At 43.0% G+C, this 27,803-nt stretch overlaps 1 protein-coding gene across 1 annotated transcript; it reads right to left on the bottom strand.

Annotated features, from left to right (window-relative positions):
- Nucleotides 1-229: 229 nt before the first annotated feature.
- LOC143005079 (collagen and calcium-binding EGF domain-containing protein 1-like) lies at nucleotides 230-27,235 on the bottom strand. The gene is made up of 11 exons (XM_076156323.1): nucleotides 26,841-27,235; nucleotides 25,517-25,597; nucleotides 6,718-6,770; nucleotides 5,285-5,419; nucleotides 4,776-4,913; nucleotides 4,370-4,503; nucleotides 4,134-4,248; nucleotides 3,869-4,008; nucleotides 3,144-3,179; nucleotides 2,689-2,724; nucleotides 230-2,374 (listed from the first exon to the last, which is right to left on the bottom strand). The coding sequence occupies exons 1-11, from the start codon at nucleotides 26,954-26,956 to the stop codon at nucleotides 2,186-2,188; spliced, it is 1,173 nt and encodes a 390-aa protein (XP_076012438.1). The 5' UTR covers nucleotides 26,957-27,235; the 3' UTR covers nucleotides 230-2,185.
- Between the last annotated feature and the right edge of the window lie 568 nt (nucleotides 27,236-27,803).

The following is a 27,803-nucleotide window of genomic DNA, read 5'->3' as shown; positions in this document are numbered from 1 at the left end:
GTTTGCGCTCACCAATTGTTAGTTTTATATAGTTCATTTCTATTTTGTGACATATGAATGAAATTCTTTGAAAATGTATGCATTGGAAATCTTTAATTTTTCAATCTTACAAAATAGTGCAGCAGTGCAGAAGTAAGTAGGAATAAGCCAACTTTCGATCCTGTTATGTTTATGGGACTTTTGTAAATAATAAATTCTGACAAAAGAGAATGGTTAAAAAACTGTGTTTGCTCTCTGCCATGATGTCCCTGCAGGTTTCAAAGAAAAGGAAAGAATATTCAAATACTCAATAATTAAATACAGTCACTACACCTTAATCACACATGATTAGCTTGTCTGATAACAATTGTTTGTGTAAACTCAACATCATTGTGTAACCTGTGTAAATAGTTTGTTTTTTAAATGCTAATAATTGTGTGAGAACGGCCATCAGTGTTTGTTTCTCAGATATGTTATTTGGCCTGAAGAGAAAATGGCGATACACGTCAAGGTCTACTCCTCTGCAACAACAACTTTCTACCAATCATAGTTACAGATGAATTAGTGATTTTTTGTATGCATTAATTATTTAATGTCTCATTTATTTCATTTTGTCTTGTATAATTCACAACAGCTGGTCTCAGTATTAAATATACAATCAATAGTTTGACTACAAATATAGTTTCACATTCATTTCCTAGATTAATATTACATGAGGGAAAAATCTTACAGCCTTTAAAGCTTCTTGTTGTTTTACATTAAGGGGCGACTCCACCAATTTTACACATCCAGTTCAGTTCACTGGTCATGGAGAGACAACGATTGCATGAAGGCGATGTTAGAATCCTGATTTTGTCTTCCAAAATTGTAAATGAGGATTATCTATCCAAGTTTGTGGTTTTGATAGGTAGCTACTGTGGCAGCGACCTGTGGAGCTCCTGGCCTGGAAAAGATGCATCTTGTGGAACTGACTGTCTATAATCTCAGTATTGAATTGAGAATCCATTTTTAAATTTTGGGTCGATTATGGGTGGAGGAAGAAAGATTGGTGGATGGTGAATTTACAAAACAAATCAGTATTAAATAGCGAAGGGAGAGAGCAGAGCCTTGACTCCTAGACCTGAGTCTAGGCTGCTTAGTTTCTAATCTTTCGTAGGTTTAGAATACCATTGCTGCTTAATCTGTGAACATATGGAATTGTAAAAAAGGAAGGAAAAGGACATAAACTCAAGCCGTTTTGTGATTTGTTTCCCCAGGTTGACGGCTTGTTGATGAGGTACTTGGATGATTTGATTTGGCTCTTCATTTTATTATTATTTATTATTATTAATGCCGTTCCTTACACAAGACTGACATAAGTTAGTCCATGCTTAGACAGAAACCCAGAATACACTGTTTATGATGCCTTACACATGAAAACAAAGGTCCTTCTGCTAAATTATTACTCTTAGCATCTTCCTCTGATTAAAGCTAGATGAGTATATTGCATTACTCAAATGTGGCTGTATTTTCATGGTACTAAAAGATGATATATGACACAAAATAGTTGAGTCTTTCAGATGTTGTACACTATTGAGCAAAATTTTTAATGACACCAGGCTTTCGTCCCACAACAGAGACATTGTCCACACTGGTGAATCCATGACAGACGATGTTTGGGGGCAGCAGAGATCAAGTTTCCAGGCTGAAATACTACAGATTGGTGCAGTGTAATTTATGCTCCCAGGTCTTTTGTCTGTACGTGGGGCCTGCAGGCAAATTTGGCAGAGAGCTTCCATGGACAGACGCAGGAACAGGAAGAGATGCAGACGATAAAGTTCATCGTTTGAAGTGGTTCAGCTCAGAGGCACAGCGTGGAGTCCCATACGTACAGACGCAACAAGCTGCATCATTCTCACTCCATCTCCTGCACGCACATCCTTCACTCACACCTTCAACATTAAGAAAGGCAGCAAGACAGTGCTTGTAGTGGATAAGATAGTCTGTGATCCAATTTATGCTTTTGATATCCTTTGATCGCTCAGTTTAACCGTCTGTGGCAGTGTGTAGAGCGCAATCAAGGCTCCTCGCACGTTTCATCCCAGCAAAGAGAGTAGGAATTGTTTATATGTCAACATTTTCACACCATCCTTAACAAAGAAGAAGAAGAGTCATTTGGTGTTTGTTTTGCTGGGTTCGACTGATGTGGCGAGAGCAGGGTCAAAGGTCAGGTACTGAGCATAAGATCTCCTTGTCCTGAGCCCCAGTCTACAAAATCCACTTCTCCGCTAGAGTGGGGTGGATTGTCCAAAGTAAGACCCCGCCTCTCCCCGAACACTTTCTCCTGCAGTTCGATGATGTCATTGCGGATGTCGGCCATCATGAGTAAAAGGAAGTCGAACGAGCCGGGCGGTCCCTGAGGACAGACGAGGAATTCAATGATTAACACAGACGTGCTGGAATGTCATTCTTTATCTGTGTTTGTGTTTGTCTCAGTTAAGTAGATTCTTATTTATTGTAAGTATAAAAATACAAATTGTCGTAAGTAAATGTTAACATTATATTTTTGGGTGTTTTTGATGCAGTGAAGAGTTATGAGCAAGAACAAATATCTAAAACATAGGAGAGCACTTATGTATGTAGATGTATGTATGATTCAAGTTTAGAAAGTGCTAACTTGTTGTTGCTTTAAAATGTGAATACATGTCTTTAATTAACAACCAAACTTACCGGTGGGCCTCTGGGACCTGGAGCTCCCCTGTCACCCTGTTAATGCCAAATATATATTATAAACACGAGTAAGAGACATTCGGCATTTCATAGAAGAACATTTTGGGGTTCATTCACTCGTCACTCGTCTAAATGAAAGGCCGACACTAGATGGCACCAGCGCAGCTTGTGTGACCAGACAGGGTGATGCTGTAATGTAGTCCATCATTCAATTAAAACTGTAGGCAGGAAAGTAGTTGAGTGTTTGGCTGCACACACAGAAACACACACACACAGAGAGAGAGAGAGAGAGAGAGAGAGAGAGAGAGAGAGAGAGAGAGAGAGAGAGAGAGAGAGAGAGAGAGAGAGAGAGAGAGAGAGAGAGAGAGAGAGAGAGAGAGAGAGAGAGAGAGAGAGAGAGAGAGAGAGAGAGAGAGAGAGAGAGAGAGAGAGAGAGAGAGAGAGTGAGTAATAACCTTAAAGCCATCTCTTCCAGTCGCCCCAGGGGATCCCTGCATGAACGACAAGACACGATGATGAGAACTTTTGACAGCTGGCATATGTAACACATGGTTTTGATGTTGTAACTCTCACTGTTCCAACACTAAAAAAGACTTTATTCATTTTCACATCACAATATAATGTCAAATATAACGTCAAATTGCACATCCCCTAATTGGATAAAGGTAATTCATTAATTAATTCCTAAATAGAGTTATTTTGGGAGTAATTGTGGAATAAACTTCATATGTGACTAAGTGATAAGGTTGAAAAGAAAGTTCCTCTTTTGACCAACACATTGGTTAATTCGGATAATTCCAGACTTCTGTGTGAAAGAGACGCTGATACAATCCACATACAATCCGACTACTCTCTAATTCCAGCAGAGGGCAGTCAGAACTCTCTAAGTACCACCTTTGAACAAACCCAAAGACCCGAACCACCTTCCCAGACTTTGTTTGGGTGTATCTGTTCTATCAGACCTTTTGAGAAATGAAAACCGAACTGGAATGAAAATGAAACAGGACATCACCATACTACTACTACTACTACTAATAGTTTGTAATAAATTAGCTGTGTCACTGCATCTAAAGTGAGGATGCAGGGGCTTTAGCTGACCGTTTTGATGTCCCAATGAGAAAATTTTGTAAATATTGTAAATATGAAAGCAGTGTGTTAATTATTTCTTTTGTTTTCTTACCACTGGCCCTCTGCGGCCTCTTTTGATGTGCCTCAGGTCAGGCTCTGGACCCATGGGTCCCATGTCACCCCGAGGCCCCCGAGGGCCAGGTGGGCCCGTGTCCCCAGGGTCCCCTCTCTTTCCTGGCTCTCCTGGGTGTCCTGGTGATGAACAAAGTGATTAAACACACTACAAAGAGATGCTTCATTCATAAACAGTAATATTCAAAATGTTTGCAGTATAAGGACAGAGTATGACTTTTACACTCTTTAACCCTTTATGTTACCTGGGACTCCAGGAGCTCCCGAGGGACCAGCTGGACCAGAAACACAAGGGCTGTCAGGACGTTTGCCTGCTCTCCCCTGAGAGGGCTTGCTGCTGCTCTTAGCCAGACCAGCCAGCTACAGACAAACAGGACAAAATGAGAGTAAACATGTCAAAGAAAAGCAGGATTACCCCAAATTGAACTCACATCACACTGACATATTCTGTAGAAAAGTCCAACCAAAGCAGACGCTGTACCTGGTTCGGGGACTGTGTGTTGCCCAGCCTGAGTTTGAGCTGCTGCAGAGTGTTTTTCATGTTCACAAAATCCTGACAGGTGAACGAGCAGGAGCCAGCACTCATCAAGGTGTCTGACTTCCCTGATGAGCTCACTACAAGACAAAATAAATGTTTAAATTATTATCTGAAGCTGCCAGGAGTGTACAAAAGATCAGCATTGGTTACCTCACTGGGAATCAAACTGCTGACCTTGGCAGTATTTGGACAATTTGACCCACACAGAGTCATAGTAACAAGTGAAAGACCTTTTATCTATGTGTTCAGAGCTGATAACTTATCTCTTCTTATCTTGTATAATATATCGTGGTGCAATAGACCAGTGTGTTACTGGTCACACACTCTGACTCTATGTCAGACAACTTACAGTTGTGTGTGGCAATGCACGAGCGTTGGTCCGGCGCCAGTATGAAACCACTGCGACAGCGACACAGGAAGCTGCCCACCGTGTTCACACACTCATGGTCACACAGTGTGCTGCCTGGCTCCTCACACTCGTCTATGTCTGCACATGTGAACACATGTGGGAAAGAGGGGATTGAGATATGAAATGACAGAAAGAGACTGAATCATTTTTACAATAAATTATTACTATAAAGTTTTATCTTATCATTTACACATTTCAATGGGATTTTGTTGGAGATTCCCTTGACCTCAGTGTTGGTCAAATATTCTTATAGACCGAACAAATGTGTAAATCTATAAGTCTACATCTGCAACGAGACGGTAATGAACTGGAGTCAGCAGATAAATGGAGTGAAAAGTACACTACTGCGCTAAGAAATGTAGAAGAAGTAGAAGAAGTACAAAATCAAACACAAAGACAGACGCAATGGTTCAAAGCATTCAGGGGGACAGAAGAAGAAGAAGACAGACCCAGGCAGTAAGGAGATTTGTGGTTTCTGTGTCTGTCTCTGTCAAAGCGATAGCCGGAGTAACATGTGCACACGACCCGCCCAAAGTTGTCCGTGCACTGCTGCTCGCAGGGCGACGCCGCACACACATCAACGTCTGCAAAGAGAAAGAACAAGTAAGCGCAGGGATAGAGCATCTTAAATTTACCCAAAGTTCATTTTTATATGTCTGTAATCCTGCACTGCTACTTCTATTACCCTGGAGAGCTATTACTCTTTATTATCACAATCTTACTTCATCTCACATTCATAAAGTTTAACATCAGTTCAGTCGTTGTGTTTTACTCTGAAAGCCTTAGGAAACTGAGTGGGTTTGCTCAAGCTCAATGTTTCTCTGAGGATTCATTGTGTGTCATGAACTCTCCACTACTGAAGCAGAGCAACGATGCGTCATCATTTCGTTTAAGAAAATGACTTTGTTTTACACCGATGCTCCAGATTTTGTATGAAAACATACATCAGACACGACACAAGACACACACACTTTATATTGCAATTGATGTATCAATATGCAAAATGTAACAAATGATCAAACTAAGCACTTTGTCCTGTCACCTTAATATTTTTATGGACACATCAAATCATAATGAGAAGATATTCAACAGTAAAAAAGAATGACATTGCAGCTCCTCTCTCTGCTGCAGCAGTAAAACAGTAGATAACCACACACACACACACACACACACACACACACACACACACACACATCAATTTGGTCTTTGCTCTGGGTTAAAACACTGCCCTGCCTAAAGCTGTGAACACTTTCTTACACATAAAGCATTTAAGACTGTTTTATGTTCAATGATGACTGAGCAGATTTTCAGTGCTGTCCTAGTGACACATCAATCACAATAGAAGATCAAACTCAGTGATAAACTACCTCAACATTCACATTTGGTAAATTTCCTTGAAACTCCTCTTGCTTTATGCTTTAAAACGTATGATTTATTTGAGTTTTCATGCACCAATGGTGGAACACAATGCGAATCAGATAATCATGGAAAATGGTGACCTCTAGTGGCTCTCTAGAGGGCGCCTTCAATGTTCCTCATCAGGATAAACTGAATGCTTCATTTGTAGGGCCAAGTGCCAAACCAAAATGTGGCTTCGACTCTTTGCCAGAAATGTGGTAAGTTTCTTTTCCCTTTTTTTTGGCTGTTTGCAATTTGCAATTTAGCTGTAATGATTCCTTGGCTATAATGATGTCAAACTGGCCAGGAATACAACTTTGGAGGTCCGATACTGTTCATTGACAAATCTGGACTGATTTTGTTCATCCAGTTTTTATCTGAAAACTGAAAACTGATGACATTTGATATAGAAGTAAATGAGTTGCGAGAGGACGTGTGTGTGTGTGTGTGTGTGTGTGTGTGTGTGTGTGTGTGTTTTACCTACTTTCAGGTATGCAGTGGCCCATCACAAACCTGAAGCCATCACAGCATTTTCTCCTAAAAAAAGAAGAAGAAAAACAATTATGTGTTTCTGTCAGACTTTAATTTGATTTCAGCTCATTCTCTAACAACTTTAAATATTGAGACAACAAATAGACCAGGTCCAAATTATTCTCCGTGTTAATTTTACTTCTTGTTTTTTTTTTAAATCTGTATTCTCAAGTATGAAGGGGTTTCCAATATTATCTTATATATGCCTATATCAAAAACAGTGAATCTTTATAAATATATGTGGTGGAATGTCTGTAAATTAGGATCCACCAGTACTTCAACTCACTTACCAACTGAGTTAGAAAACAATACATTGTTCCTATATACTGTATATATTTTACTAGTTCAGCATAATTTTGAAATCCAGCGTTGAGCAACAGATATAAGGCAACAAAATCCAAAAATGGATTCATGATGTTTGGGAAATTACACAGTACCTGTCCAGTTATCCAGCAACAACCAACCACATGTTACAACCATTTGGAAAAACAGAGGAAATGGCTCAGAAACTGAAGCAGCGTAACCATGAAACAATTCTTACACACAGTCACACACACACATACACACACACACACACACTCTTCAGTTTAGCAAGGAACAAACAGGCAGAAATACACAACTCCTGTTCTCCTGCTCACTGTTACCGGAGGGAGTTTAGCATGCAGCCTCATTCACGGCCCTCTAAAGACGACAAGTTGCTTTTATTCTCCTCCAGCCTCCATGCAGTGTAACCCTAAATCACTCGGAGATCCCTCCTCCTTCCCCTGAATGAAAAATAACCTATAAAACAGCGAGTCTGGCCGATACCTGATGAGATCCAGATGAGAGCAGCTTTAATCTGCAGTCTGTGACTGCGAGTGTTGAGAGGGATGGATAAGGCCGTGACGGGCCTATAGCTGCAGATAGGAGAGGGAATAGGAGGAGGGAAGGAACATCGACAGTCAGTCAGTCAGTCAGTCAGTCAGTCAGTCAGTCACTCAGTTGGTGAGTCATCAATCAATCAGTCAGTCAGTCAGCTAAGATGAGATAATGTGATGCAGATGTGAGTGAGTTTATACCCTCTCATGCGTCACACTGGGGGGTTTGACGTGAGTCATTCTGACTCTAATACGACACGACGAGCCTCCTTATAACCGAGACTGTCATTCTCTTTATTACAGCAGATGCCTCCTGCGTTGACATTGGGTCATTCAAAAAGAAAAAAGTTAGAGAAAGTGTAACCTAAACTTCAACTTAAATATCCTAAATCCTTCAACAAGTGTCTGATTTGGGTGATTTATAAACCCAAACACACACTGGGAGCAGATCAGGAGCGTTCATTCTTTTGCTGATGCACTGATCTGGCTCCTTTTGGAAATAATACAAAATTATAATAAGATAACCAGATGTTCAGTTTAGAGATGATTTCTAAAGCATGTAGGCTATTTAGCAACTTAATTGGTAAAAATAAAAAGTAGTTAGTACCAGTTGCTTAGTTTTCTTTGGATCTTTATCTTCATTGTACTAAACTGATACGTATTTATATACTCTTCTAACCTTTGTTATTTCAGTTTAGGATAATGAAAGGAGAAGAAATAAAGTTAAATAACAACAAGCTAAAACAGAGATTCCATTACGCATCGGCAAAATAGGGCGAAATAATCTGAATAACAATAGGATGAGATAGTGGAATATAGCTCGAGCTGAATGAAGAGCTAAAATCCCGATAATCTCTCTATTTAACATCCCGGAGCAGCCGCAGACAGCCTGTCCATCTGTGGCAGCTTCAGCTCTCCCACGGGTGCCTTTGACAGACAGCACAGGGGAGGGCATTGGGGTGTTTAGTGTGTGTGTGTGTGCAGAGGAGGGAAGGGAAGGAGGCGACCCGTGTGTTTTTGTTTTGGGATGTGAAAGTATGTTGGTCTCGGACAGACAGCAGGACGGGTCATCATGGCCTCTAAAACACACTCCATTACACTCTGTGGAATCTGACTTTTGCCTGTTTGAATGACTACAAGGTCAGTGACATTGCATGTGTGTGTGTGTGTGTGTGTGTGCGTGCGTGCGCGTGTGTGTCTGCGAATAAGTAAGTAAGCATGTGTGTGCCGAGAAAGGATTCAACATCTTCTCCACCATGGTTACTTGTGTTATTTTGGCATGGAAATTGTACAAAGAATTAAAGATAAGCACAAAATATTGGCTATCAACACCTTCATTTTAGAATAAAAATATCAGTGACGGCCTTCAAATACCACATGTATACAGTGTGTGTGTGTATGTGTGAGGGCTGTGATATTAGTAATCGGGTGCAGGCTTTTAATGTCAGTCAGGGTTTATTAGTGAGAGCGATCCATGATGCTGGCAAGCTTCCTAATCTCCTCTACTCCTCATTTCACCTTCTCTCAGTCTTTTATTTTACTCACACTAAGCAGAGTTTCAGAGTTTTGATTTGATTTGTTTCTCTGCGCTCGTGCCATTTGATCGCACTCATATTTCATCGGGCAGTCCACAGCTTCACCCCCCCCCCCCTCCCCCCTCCGTCTCTCTGTCCTCAGTCTAACATGTTGTTGGCTTCATTGTTAACGTCTGTCCACGAAAGGCGACGATATGTCCGTCATTTCCATCTTTATTTCTTCCAGGAGTATATTATTTTGTTCTCACTAGACCCTCTGAAGCCAGGATTGCTTAAAAGCCGTAGCAGCCAGTTTTACACTGCAGGGCCAAACAGGATTTATCTTTTCCAGATTTAACATGAGATATTTATTCCCCAACATTGACATAATTCTTTACTTTGTTTTCACAAATGCATAAAATGTTTGGGTGGGGAAAATCCCTACACGATGAGGCTTCAGTGATTCCATTATGGTGGTGCTTTACATTTTATTAGAACATTTTACTGCATTACAAGTGGTTTCTCTGCAGCACAACATAAAAGAAAAGAGGCACTTTACAGCAGAATCAGATGTGCTGACGAGGACGCAATGCATCACATCCGCTCCACTGCCGCAGCACTGCAGTGCAAAAAGGGAAAAACTGAAGAAAATGTGTGAGAAACTCTTGAATTAATTACTGTACAAGTAACTGAATGAGTTCAGTACAAGCTGCTGTTAGAATGGAGGCCATCTTCTGTGACTCACATTGATTCGTCAGATCTAATATGATTCATTTTGTATATTAATTATGATTATAATTGTTATATAATTATTTCATGTAAGCCCTTAACCTATCCCAGTACTAATCCTGTGGGTCATCTTAATTATTACATCAATACAAACTAATACCTCGGATTAAAACAGCAAGCTGCCAAATGTCACTGATGTTTGGTAGGAAACACAATGACATAAGACAGAACAATACTGCCATAAGTGGAGGGACTGAAGCTCCTCAACCCCCCCAGTAAATTAATCTATTCCATAAACAATCTTCATCATGTCTTGGTCTGATCCACGTCCCTCGTCCAGCCTCGTCCCTAAACGTTGGGTACCAGCTTCCTCCCACAGCAGTGTGGAGCATAGCTACCTGCCCAGTGAGTGGTACAGGCAGCCCCCCCCTCCCCCCCCCCGCTCAGCCCCGGCCTGCTGCCAGAGCTGCTGCCAAAATCAGCATGGAGGCACTGGAAGAAACCCTGAGACAGGATCCAGAGGCAGCCCTGGGTCTGGATCACTTTACGCACAAGATTATGTACTTTAGCGAGGGGGTCTCCTTCCAGGGAGGATGGGAGGGGGGGAGGGGATGCGCTCACTGTTATGGTTTCCCATCCTGCATTGCTGTGATTTATTTGTGCATTCGCAGGCAGGAATGCGCTACAAAAGACAGCACATTCATAACAGCACCCCGTGAAAACTCACCGCCTCCCCCAATTCCTCTGGCCCAGACAGTGCAGAGGTCCTGAGATCAGGGCCTGGGATGCCGCGATGCCGTTCGTTGGGAAGTCAGCGTGCATTATGAATCCCATTCACATTACAGCGCAGCATTCCCAGGTTTGCAGTGTAGAGTTTCGAGATGTGAGGAAGATTACACAGAGAGGGTACAGTGCCGGTCTCTCCTGACAGGCTTTGGAAGTGCATCACACACATTTCACGCGTCTCCTGTGTGCCGCTTCGGCCCGCAAAGATGACCTCAGGGGGATGCTATGGCAATATGATGGGGAGGGTGGAGGGGAGCAGCAGGAAGAGGAGGAGGGTGGTGTAAAAAAAAGAAGACAGGGATGAAGGTTGTTGTCAGACCAATGTTTTCCTCTTGGGACTCTACAGGAAATGGGGGGCAATGGCCTCTCGAGAGCTCCGGACAGGAGACTGACCGTGTGCGCATGTGTGTGCATGTGTGTGTGATTTGGTTGTCCTTCCTTGTCACGCTGATGTATGTCTCTCACTAATGTGGCCGATTCATGTTCTAATTACGGCATGTTGCACTCATCAGCAGGCTATAATTGATTTATTTGCACAGCACGCCTCATGCTCGTAAAAATTACAGAAACTTGGCCGCGTATTCCGCCTGTGATGATTTGATGAAGGATTACGCTCAAACATATTAGCATCAGTAGATGTCGATAAAACTACATCGTAACTGCGGCCAAGACTCAGCTTTTTCATGCATTTTCTGGAGCTCTGCCACCTCCCTTTTTTTTCATACACTCTTGTGGGAGTATGTGTGTGTGTGTGTGTGTGTTGTATGGCTCATTTCTTAATGGAGCTGACGTTGAGTTTTTTTTTGTTGCTTCAACATGTTGCTGATTTCTTGCCTTTGCTCTACCTTGGGGGGGTTTTAAGAGATTTTTTTTACGAGGTCTTCCAAAGCTGCTTTTTGTTTTAGTCAATTAGCGGGACGAAGGCTTGTGGGCAGAAATTGCCTTTATGATGAAGTCCATGAATGTGGTAATAAGTTGAATATGTTTTACAGATCCGGAAAATCCTCTAATGTGATCCTGGGTGGTTTCACTCACACACATTAATACATAATTTTAAATAGCGAGCCAGATCAGCTCATTAAGGTGTGGAGGTGTTGGGCAAAGCTGCACGTGCAGCTCAAGAGTGTTGGTGTGTAATCGTGCGTGGGTGTGTGTGTGTGTGTGTGTGTATTCTTTTCAAACGTGTGTGAGTATACATATGTGGAGGTGTTAGTGTGGCGAGCGTGAGCGCCTCCTCTCTGTTTATTTACTCTGCCAGCCCACTTCCAGGACCCAGAGCCTCAGGGGAAACATCAGAGCTTTGGCCTAACAGAGGAAGCTTTCACTGGGAGCACAGGAGGTCTCCACCACTTCCACCAGTACAGGCTGACCCCCCCACACCCAACATCACTCTGTTACGCCTCACCTCTCCTCTTCTCTCCACCATCCTCTCTCCCATCCAGACCTACTTTCTTTCACAAAACCGTTGCATTTACATCTTGGATTGGTTTTGGGTTCACACAGTAGTGCTTCAGAGCTTCAGAGCTGCTTCCAAACCCCCCCGGGTTCGAGTGTTTTGGATCACACCTGAGTGTTCAGACTTGCCTTGATGAACCGTACCAAGAGAGGTGTGAACACTTCTCCTGCTGAACTGGACTGAATCATGTAGTGAAAATTTATCTCTATCCAGCGATCGAATCTATTGTGAGATTAAGATCTAGATTTTCCAAAGATGCACTGATTGGCTCACGGTTGCTATAGTTGCAGGTCAAAACAAGAGGAGTGTGTTTGTTTTCTGTCATGGAGAGAGACTGGATCTTTGGATTTGGTGATGGTGATGAACGCGTCTTGCTGCGTGTGGGTCTCAGAGCTCTCCCAGTGGTTTGGCCTCTGTGACCTCACCCAAGCTCAGTGTCACTGCAGGAATGTGGCATCTCTGACCCTCTGAGCTACTTTCTGTGACAGACGCATGTGACCTACTTAGTCCAAGTCTGCAGGGACCTGGAGGTTTGGTGTCTTACCTGACAGTGGAGATCGGTGGGAGAATATGTGGGAGGACAAGACGGGGGAAACCGTGTTCGCAGCCAAATGTGTGCAAAGCTTTTGGCCAAAATACAAATGCAGCAAGTTCCTATCAGCTTGAAGGGTTCCTGAACACAAAGCAGAGCTGGAAAAGCCATTTTATTGTTCCGTACTGAGGAAGCTGGTTGCACTTTAGTGTCTGTAATGGCTGTAATATTTTGCTGCAGGTGCTACGACTCCTTCTCATGGGTCTCTCGCCTTTTTCCCCCGTCTGATATCTCTCGAGGGTCTGTGATGTATCACTGTGGCTCTCAGATTGCATCTTAAAACACTTTGCACACAGCAATCAGTGTCTGATCTGGGCCTTTTGGGCTGTGATATCCAAAAATGTTCAGAAAATAGAGACCTTAAATTCTACTTTTGCTCCTTCATCAACAATGGAAAACATTCTGTATAAAGAGTCGCATCTGTCTGCATCTTTTTAACGCTGATGAATTGTGCTGAAATGGAGAGGGGCAACACAGCCAGAGAGAAAGGGAGAGAGTGAAGGTCCGATACAGGGAAGGGGAGTAAACAGGGGTCAAAGTGTGATGGGTGAGAGGTGCAGAAGGGTGAGCGATCGCAGCTAAGAAGCGTAGCCCGAGCGACGACAGATCCCTTTTAATCACGTGTCCGGTTGCCAAACAGGAAAGCGAGCCGTTTTTTAAAGGGGGTCCTTTCACTGAAAATCTCTCTACAAACTGTGACCAAGGCTCAAAGTAACGGTCTGATAAGACCAAGAAGGTCGTCCAAGTTTTCCAAATAGCCTCCTGACAGCTCCAATGCCGGGAAATCCCTGAGGTAGTGAGAGATTTATAAATGTTCCACAGCTGCTTCAGTCCACACTACTTTTACTCTCCATTTTCAATGCCGTTACATGAGAGAAACATTTATGCATGCCGGCACATGCTCCCCGCTGGGCACCCCGACTTCAAACAATACAGCGCTGTTCCTGCCTGTAATCAATTGGCGAGTGATTTGTTTTGTTTAAGTATTGACAACGACAGTACAAAAAGAGCTAATGCAGAGCAGATTCTCCACTGAACACCAGAGGAAGAAAAAAAACAGCCTCCGTGCTCGTCCAGAGGGCTGCTCAGGTGGGCACTAACCAGAAAAAGATGGAAGATGATTACTGGAGTTTTTTGGGAGGTCCAACAGCACAACGAAGACAATTAAAGCTCCATTAAACACAGGAAGCGTAACTCAAAGGCCGTATAAAAGAGAAAGCGAAGACAGAGGACGGCGTTAAGCGCTTTTCATCGTAATCAAACGGCAAAAGTCAAGAGCTCACGACTCTGCTGAAAGAAGCTTGTATCAACTCCAAGTGTGAGAAAAATGAACAGGTTACTTTTCCCACAGCTTGGGGTTTGTTGATCGGCGTCCAAAGTACACGCAGTGGAAACGCTGAAGAGAAACAAGAGAGTCATCATTTGAATAGGATGCCCCTGTGGACATCTGGAGGCAATGCAAACAATCCGCCACGGATCGCGTTCAAGTTCCAATGTGCCGCCCGTATGTGCGAGTCCCCGATTTGTTTCCACTTGGCAACGGTGGAGATTTCACCAAGTCTTTCCACCGTCGGCTTTGAAAGGCTCAATATGACTTATCCACCGTATTGATGACTCAGCGTAAGACAGAGCTGTCAGTGCCTCGCTGAAATGCACTCTGGGCAATTACAGTAGCCCACTGAAAAAGAAATTGATCATGCACACACACACACACACTTCAATATGAATACCAACACCTATATATCCTAGACATATATGTGCAGGAATTGCTGTGACGCATGAAAAACACAAGTATATGGGACAACGTCTACAAAATATGACTCGTATCGTATCAGGATGCAACACTACAGATTTCCATGCTTAAATGTGACAAATTGTACAAATATTGCAGTAATAAGTTTGACATTTTCATCTATTGGATTAGAAAATAGCACAAAAATGGAAGTAAGGAAGTATAAGTAAACATTTACAAATATGACAAGCGTGAAGTATGGCTGTGTTCATGTACACTTGCTCTTGCTCTCTCTCTCTCTCTCTCTCTCTCATGCTCTCACACACACACACACCAATGTATCAAATGCAGTGATACTCAATACCTTCAGGCATCTTCAAAGTATAATATCATACACATGCAGAACATACTCGCTCATAAACATATGTCCCAAAATTGCAAACATGCGTCTCTCTCTCGCACAGGCACACACACACACACACACACACACACACACACACACACACACACACACACACACACACACACACACACACACACACACACACACACACACACACACACACACACACACACACACACACACACACACACACACACACACACACACACACACACACACACACACACACACAGGCATCTGGTCCTTGTTACCTGTTTCAGCTCCATCTATTCTTCACCGTCAAGCTTCCTGCTGTTTGACATGAATGCGTTTAACACCTAATTTCACTGTTTATTGTTTGTCTATTTTTGTATTCCATCCTTCACTGGATATCAGCCTACTGGGCTTACTGCTGATTTGGAAAATTCTGTGAATTGTGAACAGTTATGCACTGATGGTGACGACTTGCACACACACACACACACACACTCTTTGGGGGAAAAAAGAGATAAATGCTTTACGTCTATATTTTCTAGCTGATTACAAACTATTACTGAAATCGTACTAGAGGGAGTTTAGAGTAACTGAGTGTTAAAACCCTCCACGGACCTTGAAGGAGTTTGAGAGAAAACCGTGGAAATGTTCAATTCTAGTAAAAAGAAACACATCAAAACTACATCAGGATGTTTTTACTGTGACAGTGGTGATATAATGGCTTGTTTTATGGCTTGTAAGAGGGGGACCTCTGAGCCCAGCAGGCCCTGCAGCCCCACACACACACACACACACACACACACACACACACACGCGCGCACACACACACACACACACACACAGGCCTGCTTCTCATCACCTGCTACAGAAAGGAACTCTCTGTCTTCACATGATACAGATGAGCAGAAGGCTCCCTCTCGCCTTACTCTCTCTGTCTCCTCTTACTCTCTCCCCCTCTCTCTCTTTCGCCCTCGTTCTCTACCCCTCTCTCCCTCTTCCACCCTTCTGCCTCTTTCCCTCTTCCTCTCTATTTCTCCCTCTCTTTCCCTCTCACATTATTGGGGCACTCATTGGCCCCCCGTCTTCTAATCACTTCTCATCACTCTGTGTCCCTCAGTGATGACATTTAATGAGTTACTGCTGAGACCATCATCACTCCGTAAAGAGTACACTACCAGTTTGCAAAAATACTTCATTACTTCAGATTGTATAAAGAAAATCAGTATATATCTTTGTGTTTCTTCATATATTTGCCCTTTCTGTCTGCCTCTCTGGTCTCCTGTGGTGAGTTTAGGTGTTTTGGAAGAGGGCAACTTCCTGCACTTGCACGCATATGTGTACACACACACACGCATATGTGTATTCGTTCATACACAAGGCAGCCAGGTGGGCTAACATCACCGTTGCAGATGGTGAGAGTGTGTGAGGTGGAGTGGGTGGTCTGTGTGATTCAGACTGAAAGGGTATGAAATGAGAGAGAGTGGGGGGTGAAGGGGAAAAGTGAGTGAGACAGAGTGGGGAACGAAGAAGGTATGAGCGAAAGTGAGGGGGGAAAGTTTGAGACGGCAAGAAGAGAGGGAGGAGTGGGTGGGGAGAGAGAAGAAAAAGAGAAAGTGAGAGAGGTGAGAGGGAGAGTGATCATCAGGATGGCGCAGGTTAGCGGTGCGTCACTCGCCGTCTCTCACCACATGCCCTCATCTGTGCGGGACGCCAATTACAGAGACGAAGAAAAAGTTTGCTGGCCTCCCTCCTCTGATTCCACTTCCTGTTCTTTTTATAGAGTTTTGTTCTCCAGACAGGGAAACACTCAGCCAGCCACGGTGCAGCTTTATTTCATTTGGACCGAAAATAAAGCAAACCTTTTTTCCATCTGCCAACTTCATGTATCTCTGATTACTTCTATATCTCATTTAAACAATCTTTTATGTTACTATATTACGTACATTTCGATTGAGCACAATGTTGACGCTCATACTCAAAGGCAAGAGAGGTCAGTGAGGATGAAGAGGCCGGATCACTGAGCACAACAGCATAAGCACACAGTTCATGTTAATGATGTCAGACACTTTAAAGAAGCCAGCCACCATGTCTGCTTTTTCTTTCGTACCGTTGAGCAGATTATGGGTCAAAGACGAGGGGGAAGGAAAAAGAGCACCTGCTGCACGCTGAGTGTATACGTACAGTATATACAGTATCTGCAGGGATGCTTTATATCTTCAGGATCTCTGTTTTTAGGCCCCAAATTCTCATAATCGCAGAAAAAGAGTTATTATGTTGTCGTGTGAAGTTCAGTGTAATCTTCATGTGTACTCTGCTGTCAGCATTGAGTAATCTCTGAATTCATAGAAATTAAAAATGCATTTCCAAAGATTTTTGTTTAGATTTCAATAAAAAAACCTCTGCTGAAGGAAGTTTGTGCAATGAAAATAAGTAAAAGATGGAGAAGTGGAATTTGGGCGTCTTCCTCCAACCGCGGAGGAAGTCATGAATGAACCAAAGCAAAACTTGAGTCCGTGCCCAGTGGTCCTTGTGACGCAACTGGGACCCATTTGGAGCAATTCTGTGCAGAAGAGCAACCAGGAGAAGAAGAAAATTTCACAGACACCAAAACACTCCACGCCCTCAGCCTGAGCCTCATAAAGACATCTTTCACCCTGAAAGTACAACGCTGCGGCCTTCACTTCCCCTCATGTTCTTTTTGCCTGCTATTATTCACAGTATTGACTGAATATTTCTCAAATTACTGTTGCACTGTTTGCAGAGACCATGTAGGGTCCAGAGCCGAGTCTAACGCCGTAAATCCACACAGGAATAAAGGAGATGAGAGGCAGCTTAAGCCCAAAGCTGCCTTATCTCTAGTACTGAGGTTACTGTGAGCAAAGTGCAGACACACACCTACACACACACACATCATTTAGACTATTCATGCTTGGCTGTTTGCCATTAAGTTAGTAAGTGTATGACTGGTCATTGTGTCAGTAAGTTAATCAGTCCTCCAACCAGTCAGATAGTCAGTCTGGTAAAAAGTAAGTCAGGAGCCCTTAGCTGCTGCCAGGCGTCCTCACTCTGAGCCATGAAGTGGAGTTATGTACAAACAGAGCAGAGAACAGAGGCCAGAGGTGCAAATCCTCAGGAAAGCACCAAAAGTGATGGAAAGGCTGAAAGTCTGGAAAGCTGGACGTGTGTCTAACGGTCCCGTTGAAAAGCAAAATACAGCAAGTTCAAGCGTTCGGCGCCAAAGATTAATATTTTAATCTATCCGCATAAAGTTTTTTTCAGTCACCACCCTTGATTTAAAACATGAGCATTCATAGGTGTGTTTCACTATACAAGGTCTGCTTAGTGCAACATTTGTGACAAGTTGATTTGAGGAAAGAAACCTGCACTGTGTTGGGCTAACAGAACAAAACATGGCATTTTTAGCTTTCCAAAGACATCGATGGTGACCTTTGACATTGTGTAACGCGTTTGTTGATGACAGATTGCGTCGCACCATTTGACTTGATTTCCCACGAATGAGATGGTTCAAGCACATGCAACGGGTGATGAGAAAACACAAAGACATTAGTTCAGCTGCATAAGCCAAAGCCACATGACAAAGATGACAGATGTGATGTGTTATTGCTGCATCCTGAACACGGCTCACGGTGAAATAAAAGAGAGCAAACAAGACAACTACGATCTGTTTGCACTCAATATGACTTGAGCTGAGTGAATTATATGAATTTCTTTTATTGTGCTTTCAGGCCGTTTCAATCAAACTTCACACTTACTCAGTTTCATTCATATCACCGAAGATGCACAAAGTTCAACATTTGCATAACCTGTCTCAACCATTTATGCAAATGACCTCTTTGTTCAGAAAGGGACAAAACACGATGATTTTGACTCATATGACTCAACCTGTAACCTTTAACAAGCTGTAAGTGAAGACATTTGCGTGTGTGAAAAGGTCCCAAAGGGCAGGATCAGGTTGTTAACGACTAACCTCTCTGACCTCACCTGCTTAACACCAAACTCAAACAAACTGCCACAACTTCAGATACTTCAAAACAACACGCTGCATGTGAGAATCTGATGGTGTATTACATCTGACCCGACCTCAACCCTCCGGTGTTAATGCGCAGACTACTAGACGGAGGCCTGGCTTCTGTCCGTCTCCACAGCAAAACAGAGAGAGAGAGAGAGAGAGAGAGAGAGAGAGAGAGAGAGAGAGAGAGAGAGAGAGAGAGAGCAACGCTACAGCCTGAAGATGGATTCCAGGCCAGGAGTCAGGCTGAGTCGGGTCTCAGTAATGAACACTTTAAATGCTGCTGGGTGACGTGCGGGGCAAGGCTGGGATGTGTGAGTGTGTGTGGGAGGGGGTTTGAACTTGGACTTGGAGAGTGTACCTGTTATTGACTGAGAGTGAGAGTCTGTGTGAAACATGCCACCATGTGGGATGAGGCAGAGCAGAGCTGTAACATTATCACCTCTTCCTCCCTGATTTGAACAGAGGAGGAAAAAAAGCATTCATCTTGCTTGGCAGGATCTTAAAATGTTTGCTGCAGTCCAAGATGACATGTCGTAACTGGAGGTATCCAATCTGCACACGTTTCCTCCCTCAGGTCAGGGACGGATCGAGGCAGAGGGGTTGGCGTGGCTTGTATAATGAGTTTAGATGCTCGAGGAGGACTATGGATTACAAGAACTGAAGAAAAAACTAAATCCAGGCCTTTAGAACAAAAACTGAAAACAAAGCGCAACACTGTTGGCTCACAAAGTCAAACCACCAAACACGGATAGTTCTCAACAGCCAAAGTCTCCTTCATGCTGAGATGAGAGTTGAATATTGATACTCTTCCAATCAAATTGTTATGTTAACACCATAAAGTGACAGAAATACAGTATATTATGCCATTGTAAATTCTGAAAATGCCAGAATTTCAAGATCAAAATCTCACAATTGACACATTTGTAAATACAAACATGAATGACCAGTTGATGGCGCTGTTCAGCCGGCAAGTTTTCTTTCCTGTTTGTCATAATGCAACAATCTGACATGAATCAAACCTGATACTGATATGAAACCTAAAGGCTTTAACTCAAAAAAGGACCTCACTGACCAAAACCAGGAGTTTTTAAAGCCCTGTGGTTTGCAATGAAAAATCTTGTGTTATTTTATCTTTTTTTTATCACAATTACAGACAAACACCACAATAAAATTAAGCAATTTCTGTGTTGCCAAAGCTTAATGTCGCTTATGCGTCTGTGCCTGGGTCGGATCCAATTCTGACTCAGACCGTGCAAATTTCACAAACAAGTTGCAGTAGGTTCCAAAGAAACTCATGTTAAGCAGCAAATCAGATCCAAATCCAGATGTAGAGTTTTATTAGAATAAACTAAAGCAGCCACAACCCAACATTTTGGCTCGTCTGTGTGAATGACAGTGGAGTTCTGTGGATCTATTCTGCTTCATTTCACTGTTATTTGATTTATTGACATAATAAAAACTTTAAAATTATGTAAATGGCAACACAAGATGGATTTAAAAGATCAGTCATTCAAATTCCCAAAGATGATCAGACACTCACAACAAATATTTACCAAAACAGGACTCGTCTGTTCATTTTAAATAAGACAAATTTCCAAACTTGACATAAAGAAAGGACAAACTGTGTCCATAGATGAGACACATAATGACAGGGTGCAATCAGAGGACATTACGATCATTTGGCAGACGCTTTTATCCAAAGCGACTTACATTACATTACACTACCACCCTTCCCCGGTTCCAAAGCGGAAGCACTACCCACTGAGCCACTGCCTCCACATGTTCGCAGAAGCTGAACGCAGCACGACTACTATAATGATTCATGACAGGAAGTGGTTTGCGGTTGAAATGTGTGAGGTTTACTAAAAACAACACCTCACAATATTGAAGCTTACATCGCTGCTTCGACTCTGCAAAGCTTTAGTAATGTGACAGTGAAATCATAAGAAACCCGAACGGAAAAAAATAACAGAGCGTGTGTGTGCTTGAGTGTGTGTGAGAATGCCGCGATAAATGCCAAGAGGAGATAATTTGCGCGTCCTCACTTACACAGGTTGGCAAGTTCAGACTGACTCTGCGGCTGTTTCAACACCAAACCCAAACACCAATAAGAGACGCCATAGAGATCCTATCAGAGAGAAACATGGAGGAGAAGCACGTCGGCCAAAATTGACCAAAGCCTGCGTGAGTCAGTGAGGGTGAACATTCATTGTGTCTCAACCCTGTGTTTTCCCTCTTTCAAACGCAGTGTGGGTGACTGTGCTTCCGTCCACACACACGCTATGCACTACATTGCGTGTGTGTGTGTGTGTGTGTGGAAGGCACATGTTCATTGTTCACGTCCATCCTAATTATCATCTTCATGTCCCAATTCATGAATTCATTTGAAAAATAACTTATGGCCTCATTATCGAGCGGTCGGTCTGAACTAATGTTTGGCACAATGCAACAAACAAATCATTCTTAACAAATGATCCCTGGGTTTGGAGCGTGCCGTTTACAGTAAATCAAACCTCCCACTTGAGCCTGAACGCAGCTCTAACTAGCTATTGCTCACTCACGCAAGACAGCGCTCTTTCTCCACTCTTGTGGCTTTGACGCACAAGCTGGTAGGAAGAGGAAATGTGCCAGGAGCAGCATAGCAGCTCAGAGGCAGAACGTACATCTCAGTGTTCCTGGCCGGTGCCTGCAATGCAGATACTCACACGCATCATAAAGCAAAAGTTTACATGAATTGCCAAGTAATATCCTTTACAAATGACCACATTCCCAACCATTTGTGATTCATGTTGAGGTCCAAAACATTACAGGATTCCAACATTTACTGATTGATTAGAGGGATATTGTTCCTGTCCTGACTGAGCAAAACAATACTGCAGGTTAAATCATGACATCAGATAATTATGTTCTGGTTCACTCCTGAACCCCAAACCTCATGGAACTCAACTGAAACGTTCAGGTTGATCTGAGTGTGAACCTGTAAAAAACTGAATTGAAAACTCACTTTACTTCATTTGAACTGGGATTAAATCCAGTTTTAAACATCACTGAACTCTGCATTCACATCCCGTCCACACACATGATTGAACAGCAGCTCTTCGAGTGCCAGCCGCTCTCCATAACAGTCTGGTATCCACCCATATCATACATGAAACTGATCACTGCTGAACTAACGTTTCAGAAAAGAAGAAGTAGCGTGATATGTACAGTATGTGTGTCATCTACCGGAGTAACGAGTCAGGCAGCGTATTGAAAATCAGAAAAACATGCCAGTCTGGAGGAAGGGCTGCTTGCTGCTTTATCGAGCCCATCAAGTCTCTCTCCGAGCCGGACTCCGCAGCTGAGAATGTTTAGAAAGACGCGCAGCAAATGAGCTCTTATCATCATAAACCTGCCGCACAGACAACGCAGAGACGACTCAAAACCGACTCATACATAAACACGCACGCACAAACACACACATTTGTACACACCACTCATGATCTGGGCATGAATCACGCATGTTTGGCTTGGCACAGTTAAACTACGGCCTCAGGCGATGACAGAATCAGACCGAGAACAATAGAAATGTAAGAATTCAGAGTGATTCGCCCTCATCGCTGGGGAAACCGCAGCGCGGAGGGAGAAGAGCGGCAGCGTGGGTTTATACTCCTGCAGAACACCGCAAAGCCCTCTGAGAAAGAGACGTTGCATTTACATTTAAAGCATTTAGCAAGATAATGGTGAGAGTGGGAGATCTGCCACCACGTTCAGGGGAAAGGGGAGAGAAATGTCTTTATTTTTGGAGACATCCCAGTCAGAATTCAGTAAAACATCAGAGAGGAGTTCATAAAGCGTCCTCACACAGTCAAGCAAACACTTCACTCCTGCCATTATTTAAGTGGCGTAATTGCTTCACTGTTTTGATAGCAACTTGGCCTCCCATCTGCAGGTAGGTGGGACCTGTTTCCAAACGGTTAACACGTCTCCTTGGATCAACACTCCATTTGTAAATATAACTTTCCCCTCATCCTGTCTGAATACGGGAGAGAAGAAAAGCAGAAGTGATGGGAAAATGTTGCAAAGATGATTAAGCTGCGAGCCGCTGCTCTCATGAGCTCCACCGAACACGCAGCCTAACAGCCTGAGGTGGTTTAGACAGAGGAACCGGGTCTGGGTCAGATAGTTAGTATAATATTTGAATATGCCTCCGTGTCAAGTCTCTCCCCTCTGGTACTCGCTGTGCTATCCTGAGTGACAAACCTGGTTAATGTCCACGTCAAAGCATCATCACACCGCAATCGCTGCATCTCACTGAATACAATTATTCAAAAAATATCATGATAACAAGATTTGTTCTTTGTGTCAAAACATATAGAGTTAATAGAGAATCTTTTCATTACACACACTCATCTCAAACACTGGAATGAACTGGAACATTACTGCTGGATTACATACGTTTGAAGACATTTTCAGTGTATTCAGCTTAAAGAGTTAAAAACTGTCTGTTCTATAAAGTCCAAACTCAATAATGGCAACTAAATATGCAAACAAATCCTGTTTTACCAAAAGGGACATGTGCGATGGGTGATAATTTGCATTTTTTCTTTTGTGACACTTTGATGCACAATTTCCCTGTTTGCTCTGCCCCCTCAATCTCTCAATGAATTTAAATGTATGAAGCACACAGAGCAGTTTGGTTTCATGTTTACTCTTCTCCATGTATTCAGTTACTTGCTTATTTATTAGCACTGAGGTTGTTTTCCTCTTCAACTTGTTGTGAACTCTATTTGACCCTCTGACATTTCCGTGTCATTTTCCACAGCGGTTCCTGGCACCTTGTCTGCACACCTGATCCCCATTTCCTCTTCAGTCCCAACATGCAGCTGTTTGTTTGTGTGTCAGTGTCTCAGCACCTGAAGGCATCACTTTCATTACACACGCACACACTTTATACAAAAACTAACAGACAGATTTGTGTGTGAGGAATGGTTTTGTTATATTTTCTGTAAGCAGTTATGGATACACTGTAGATCCAGGAGAAAGGGGATCAATATTTCTACATGTCTCATTTCAAGATAATGATAATAAAAGTTTGGTCCAAAATGAATTCTGCTAATTTAAGTATAGTTGACTCATCCTGCCTACTTCCTCCAGTTCAACATTTTAGAGAATTTGTCTGAAATCGCCGGAAAGTGTCACCACATTCTCCTTTTGACTCTTACAACAACTGAGCAGTGCAACCAACCAGTGCATCAACTATCGTGTCTAAGCTCCATTTTCCTCCATGCGGGAACGTCACAAACAGGACAATGATGCCTCCATCCAGAGAAAATAACACCTTTGTTCCACTCTCCGTCTGTCAAAACTGAAAAATGGACTGTGATGGACACGACCTCAGACAGCTGGCAGTGGAAACATATCAAACCCATAACGCGTAGACTTACATGGACACCAGAGATCAATGCGGTCGCCCTTTAAAGCAAACAACCCTGAGAAACACACGAGGTAGAATACAAACTCATCTAATCCGTCTCCTCCAGCACCACACATCTCACGCAGAGTCAAAGATTAAACAAGACGCTGAGCCTGTAACAGTCAAACCTTGACAGTAAACAGATCGGATCCCCTGGACTCACCCCAGACCCGGTGCCTCATTTTTTAGGGGCTCTCCTTACGCCATCCGCCGAATCCGAGCCAAACGTGGGCTTTAGAGGAAAGTTATCTAAACGTCAGAGTGAGTGATCTACTTTGATTTTCTTCTCGTCGCTGTGTGATACATCGTGTGCGAAAATTCATAAACCCCCGTCATTGCTCGGAATTTGAATTCATCATCCATTATTCTCAGGATTTTGTGTTTCAAGATGCTTGTACAATAGAGTGAGAATGTTTTCACGAGCTGCACCCCACGAGGTTGTGTGTAATATAGACGCAGAAGGAGAGAAGTGAGAATGAGATGCTTGGGTCACATCCCCATTTCCCATCATGTTTCTGTTGTAACACGTATGTATTACAAACAAGCAACACTGTTTTTGGCTCTTATTTCGGGTCATTTTCTAACACGTGCGGAAGATTTTAGTCCTGTAAATGCCTCCTAAGTGGAAGGTCAGAGGTCACTGTTCAGGTCTTCTCTCGGATTAAATCCATCAATCATGGAATTCTGAAAGTTTGCATTTGATGTTGAAACCACTGAACAAAACAAAATGTAACTAAAATGAGTAATAGTCCATTTTAATCTGCATTCCACAATGGATCAGTGATGAGAGATAAGTGTGTCAGTTTGAAACTAAGAAGTCAAGGTTACTGTTCTCACTTTCACTGACTGAACCATGATTCTCTGGGAAATGATTGTTTTTCTCTCCAATGGACGTACTGAGTTTCCAAAAGGGGGCTTAAGTGTCAAGAGATTTGGAAGTGGGAGGGTTTGGTGGTCACAGAGATCATTTCATAACCGGTGGGCATGTAGAATGGGCACCAACAGACTCCACTGCTGCCAGAGAGTCCTTGAGCAAATCAGTGTTTGGTTGGGAGACTCAAGCCAGCAAAATACCAATTTAGAATTGTAGCTTTGTACTGGAATTCATAATTTCCTTTAATGGCTCCGGCACATTATGTCCAAGAGGAACCAATCAGAACCTCAGCTGTGCCCTTGACTCACTTTGCTCAAAACCCACATTAGTTTTCAGTGCCGAACTTACCGGAAACAAGTGCTGTTCTTCCCTCCAGCTCTGACGCAGGGATACTCCACCGTCACAATCTTGTTCTCTGGACACTCCGTCCTGACGAAACAAGGAGACCAAACACACACACATTAACTAGGTCGAGCTGCCAATCAAACCCAAGGCAGGTCTAGTTAGAGAGAGAGCAGCATTCAGACACAAAAGCGTTCAAAAACACATTCAAATGACAAAAGGCAGTGAAAAGGGAAAGTATGAAAGTCCAAATAGTCAGAAAAGCTGCTTCACTCTATTTGATTTTGACCCTAAACCTAAAGTTAAGTGCTAATTTAGTAAGAATAAACAGCAAAATGACATTAAATAACAAAGTCCGTTGTGGCGTTCAGGAAGAGTTGTGATCCGCGCTACAGTATAAATGTTCAAACTGCTTCTCGGGTTTCACTGATATAAAATATAAGGTTCATGTACAGACACCGTGCCAGGGCCGCTCCGAGTGTTTATGCAGGGCAGCGGGACCATCAATCACCGGAGTGTGTGTGTTTGCATCCCGTCATAACACAACGTGATGAGTTTTAAAGTTAATCCCGAAAACACAATAAATCGAAATGCACACTTACCACCAGAGAAGAAGTCTTTTAAAAAAAAAAATTGAGCCAAACAAGACCGAGTGACGCGGTGACGTCACACTGTCACATGTCTCCTTTAACCTGCGTATTGTCCTCCTCCTCCTCCCCTCTCTCTCTCCACCTTAATAACATCTGTCATGTTATGGCTTGAGCACCAATAACATTTGGTTCCTCACACCGCGACCGATTCCAACCATTTGGAGTCTCTCTCTCTCTCTCTCTCTCTCCCCCCCCCCCCCCCCCGCCCATTTGTATTTCTTTGGACGTCCACATTATTTGAGACGCGCCGGGGTGGTTCAAGCTGAGGTCTCCGCTCCCAGCAGCAGCGTCATGCTTATGGTTTCAGCATTTCGTACTAACTTCACTTTTTAAGTGATTGTTTTAGTTTGGAAAATTGACGCCGGTACAAAGTTGGTGATGCGTTTGTGAGGGGATCTGTTTAGACTGACTGTCGAGAGAAACACTAACAGAACTTTTTGGTCTGGCATTAACCTTTAAAACATGGACGTTTAAGATTGAAAATGAAGTTGTCCTTGCTGTTTTGGTTTAGTTTGCTTTATAATGACATAATAACTTTATGATTGTACCACAAAACGAGCCAAACGCATATTTAATGACAGTTTTGCTTCTGCGCAGCCCGAAATATAAAGTCATCACCGAATTAATCGCAGGATGATTCCATTATATGATTCGTGTGTGTGTGTGTGTGTGTGACTTACCTAGAGGTGTCCACTCCAAACGTGGCTCTGATCGCGCTGACACTGGATCCCCACAGGAACGCCACACAGATTAGAGCGCCAAATGGTAAACAAGTCTCCCCATGAAGGTGACCCATGTCCCCGTTACGCTCCGGGACAGACGATCTGTTTGTAAGAATCAGCGTCCTAACATCAGCCACTGTACAACCGTGGATTCATGTATCAGCGATCCAGAGCGGAGAGGAGAAATGAAACATCCCGGTCAGATATCCCGCAGAGGTGACGCACATGTGGGATGCGAGCTGCTGCGCGGCGCGGCGCGTCTGGAGGAGCGACCCAAACTTTACGCACTGCAGCCAGAGAGCCACTGAGGGGTTTACAGCCCGGCGTGTCCGCTCTAATCCCTCTGGAGTTACATTCCTGCCCTCAGCAAACACACACAAGCACTCAGCATCTCGTCAGGACTCACTGATGACGCAATACCACTACTACAAGTACTCACAACAATAATAGTGATAATATACAGCTACGTGTCAGTTTATCAAGGAGCTTTATAGGCAAATATACTTATGTTTATGATATTTGGCAGATGTTCTCCTGCAGATGTTCAGTGTTCATGATCCTCCACCATCAGATCCACTGACAGACATTTGCCCCGACCGTCTATTCTAGCATTGATGCTTTTTATGTTGCACTATAACAATATTAAAGTGTGTAGATTTGTTTAAGTGAAGACTGCAAGAAACTTTACTTCAGCGCCACATGTTTGCAAATCACCCGAAAGCAGTAAATGCCAATAGTAAAGAGGAGAAAAGTTGTATTCAGACAACTAAGAAATGTAATAAAAATCAAGAATTGAGCTCAATAAAGAGAAAATACATAGAGAAATGCTGTATTAAAATGGAAAATATGGTGTAGATGTTAGTGGTCAGGGTTAAGGTGCATATAAGACCTTCTGACTCTCTCTCCTAGTGTCGTCTCTCT

This window comes from Genypterus blacodes, unplaced genomic scaffold, assembly GCF_046128005.1.
Source record: "Genypterus blacodes isolate CSIRO-AG114 ecotype Tasmania unplaced genomic scaffold, CSIRO-AGI_Gbla_v1 ptg000067l_1, whole genome shotgun sequence".
Classification (NCBI taxonomy): domain Eukaryota; kingdom Metazoa; phylum Chordata; class Actinopteri; order Ophidiiformes; family Ophidiidae; genus Genypterus; species Genypterus blacodes.
This window is presented reverse-complemented; position numbering and strand designations above follow the sequence as displayed.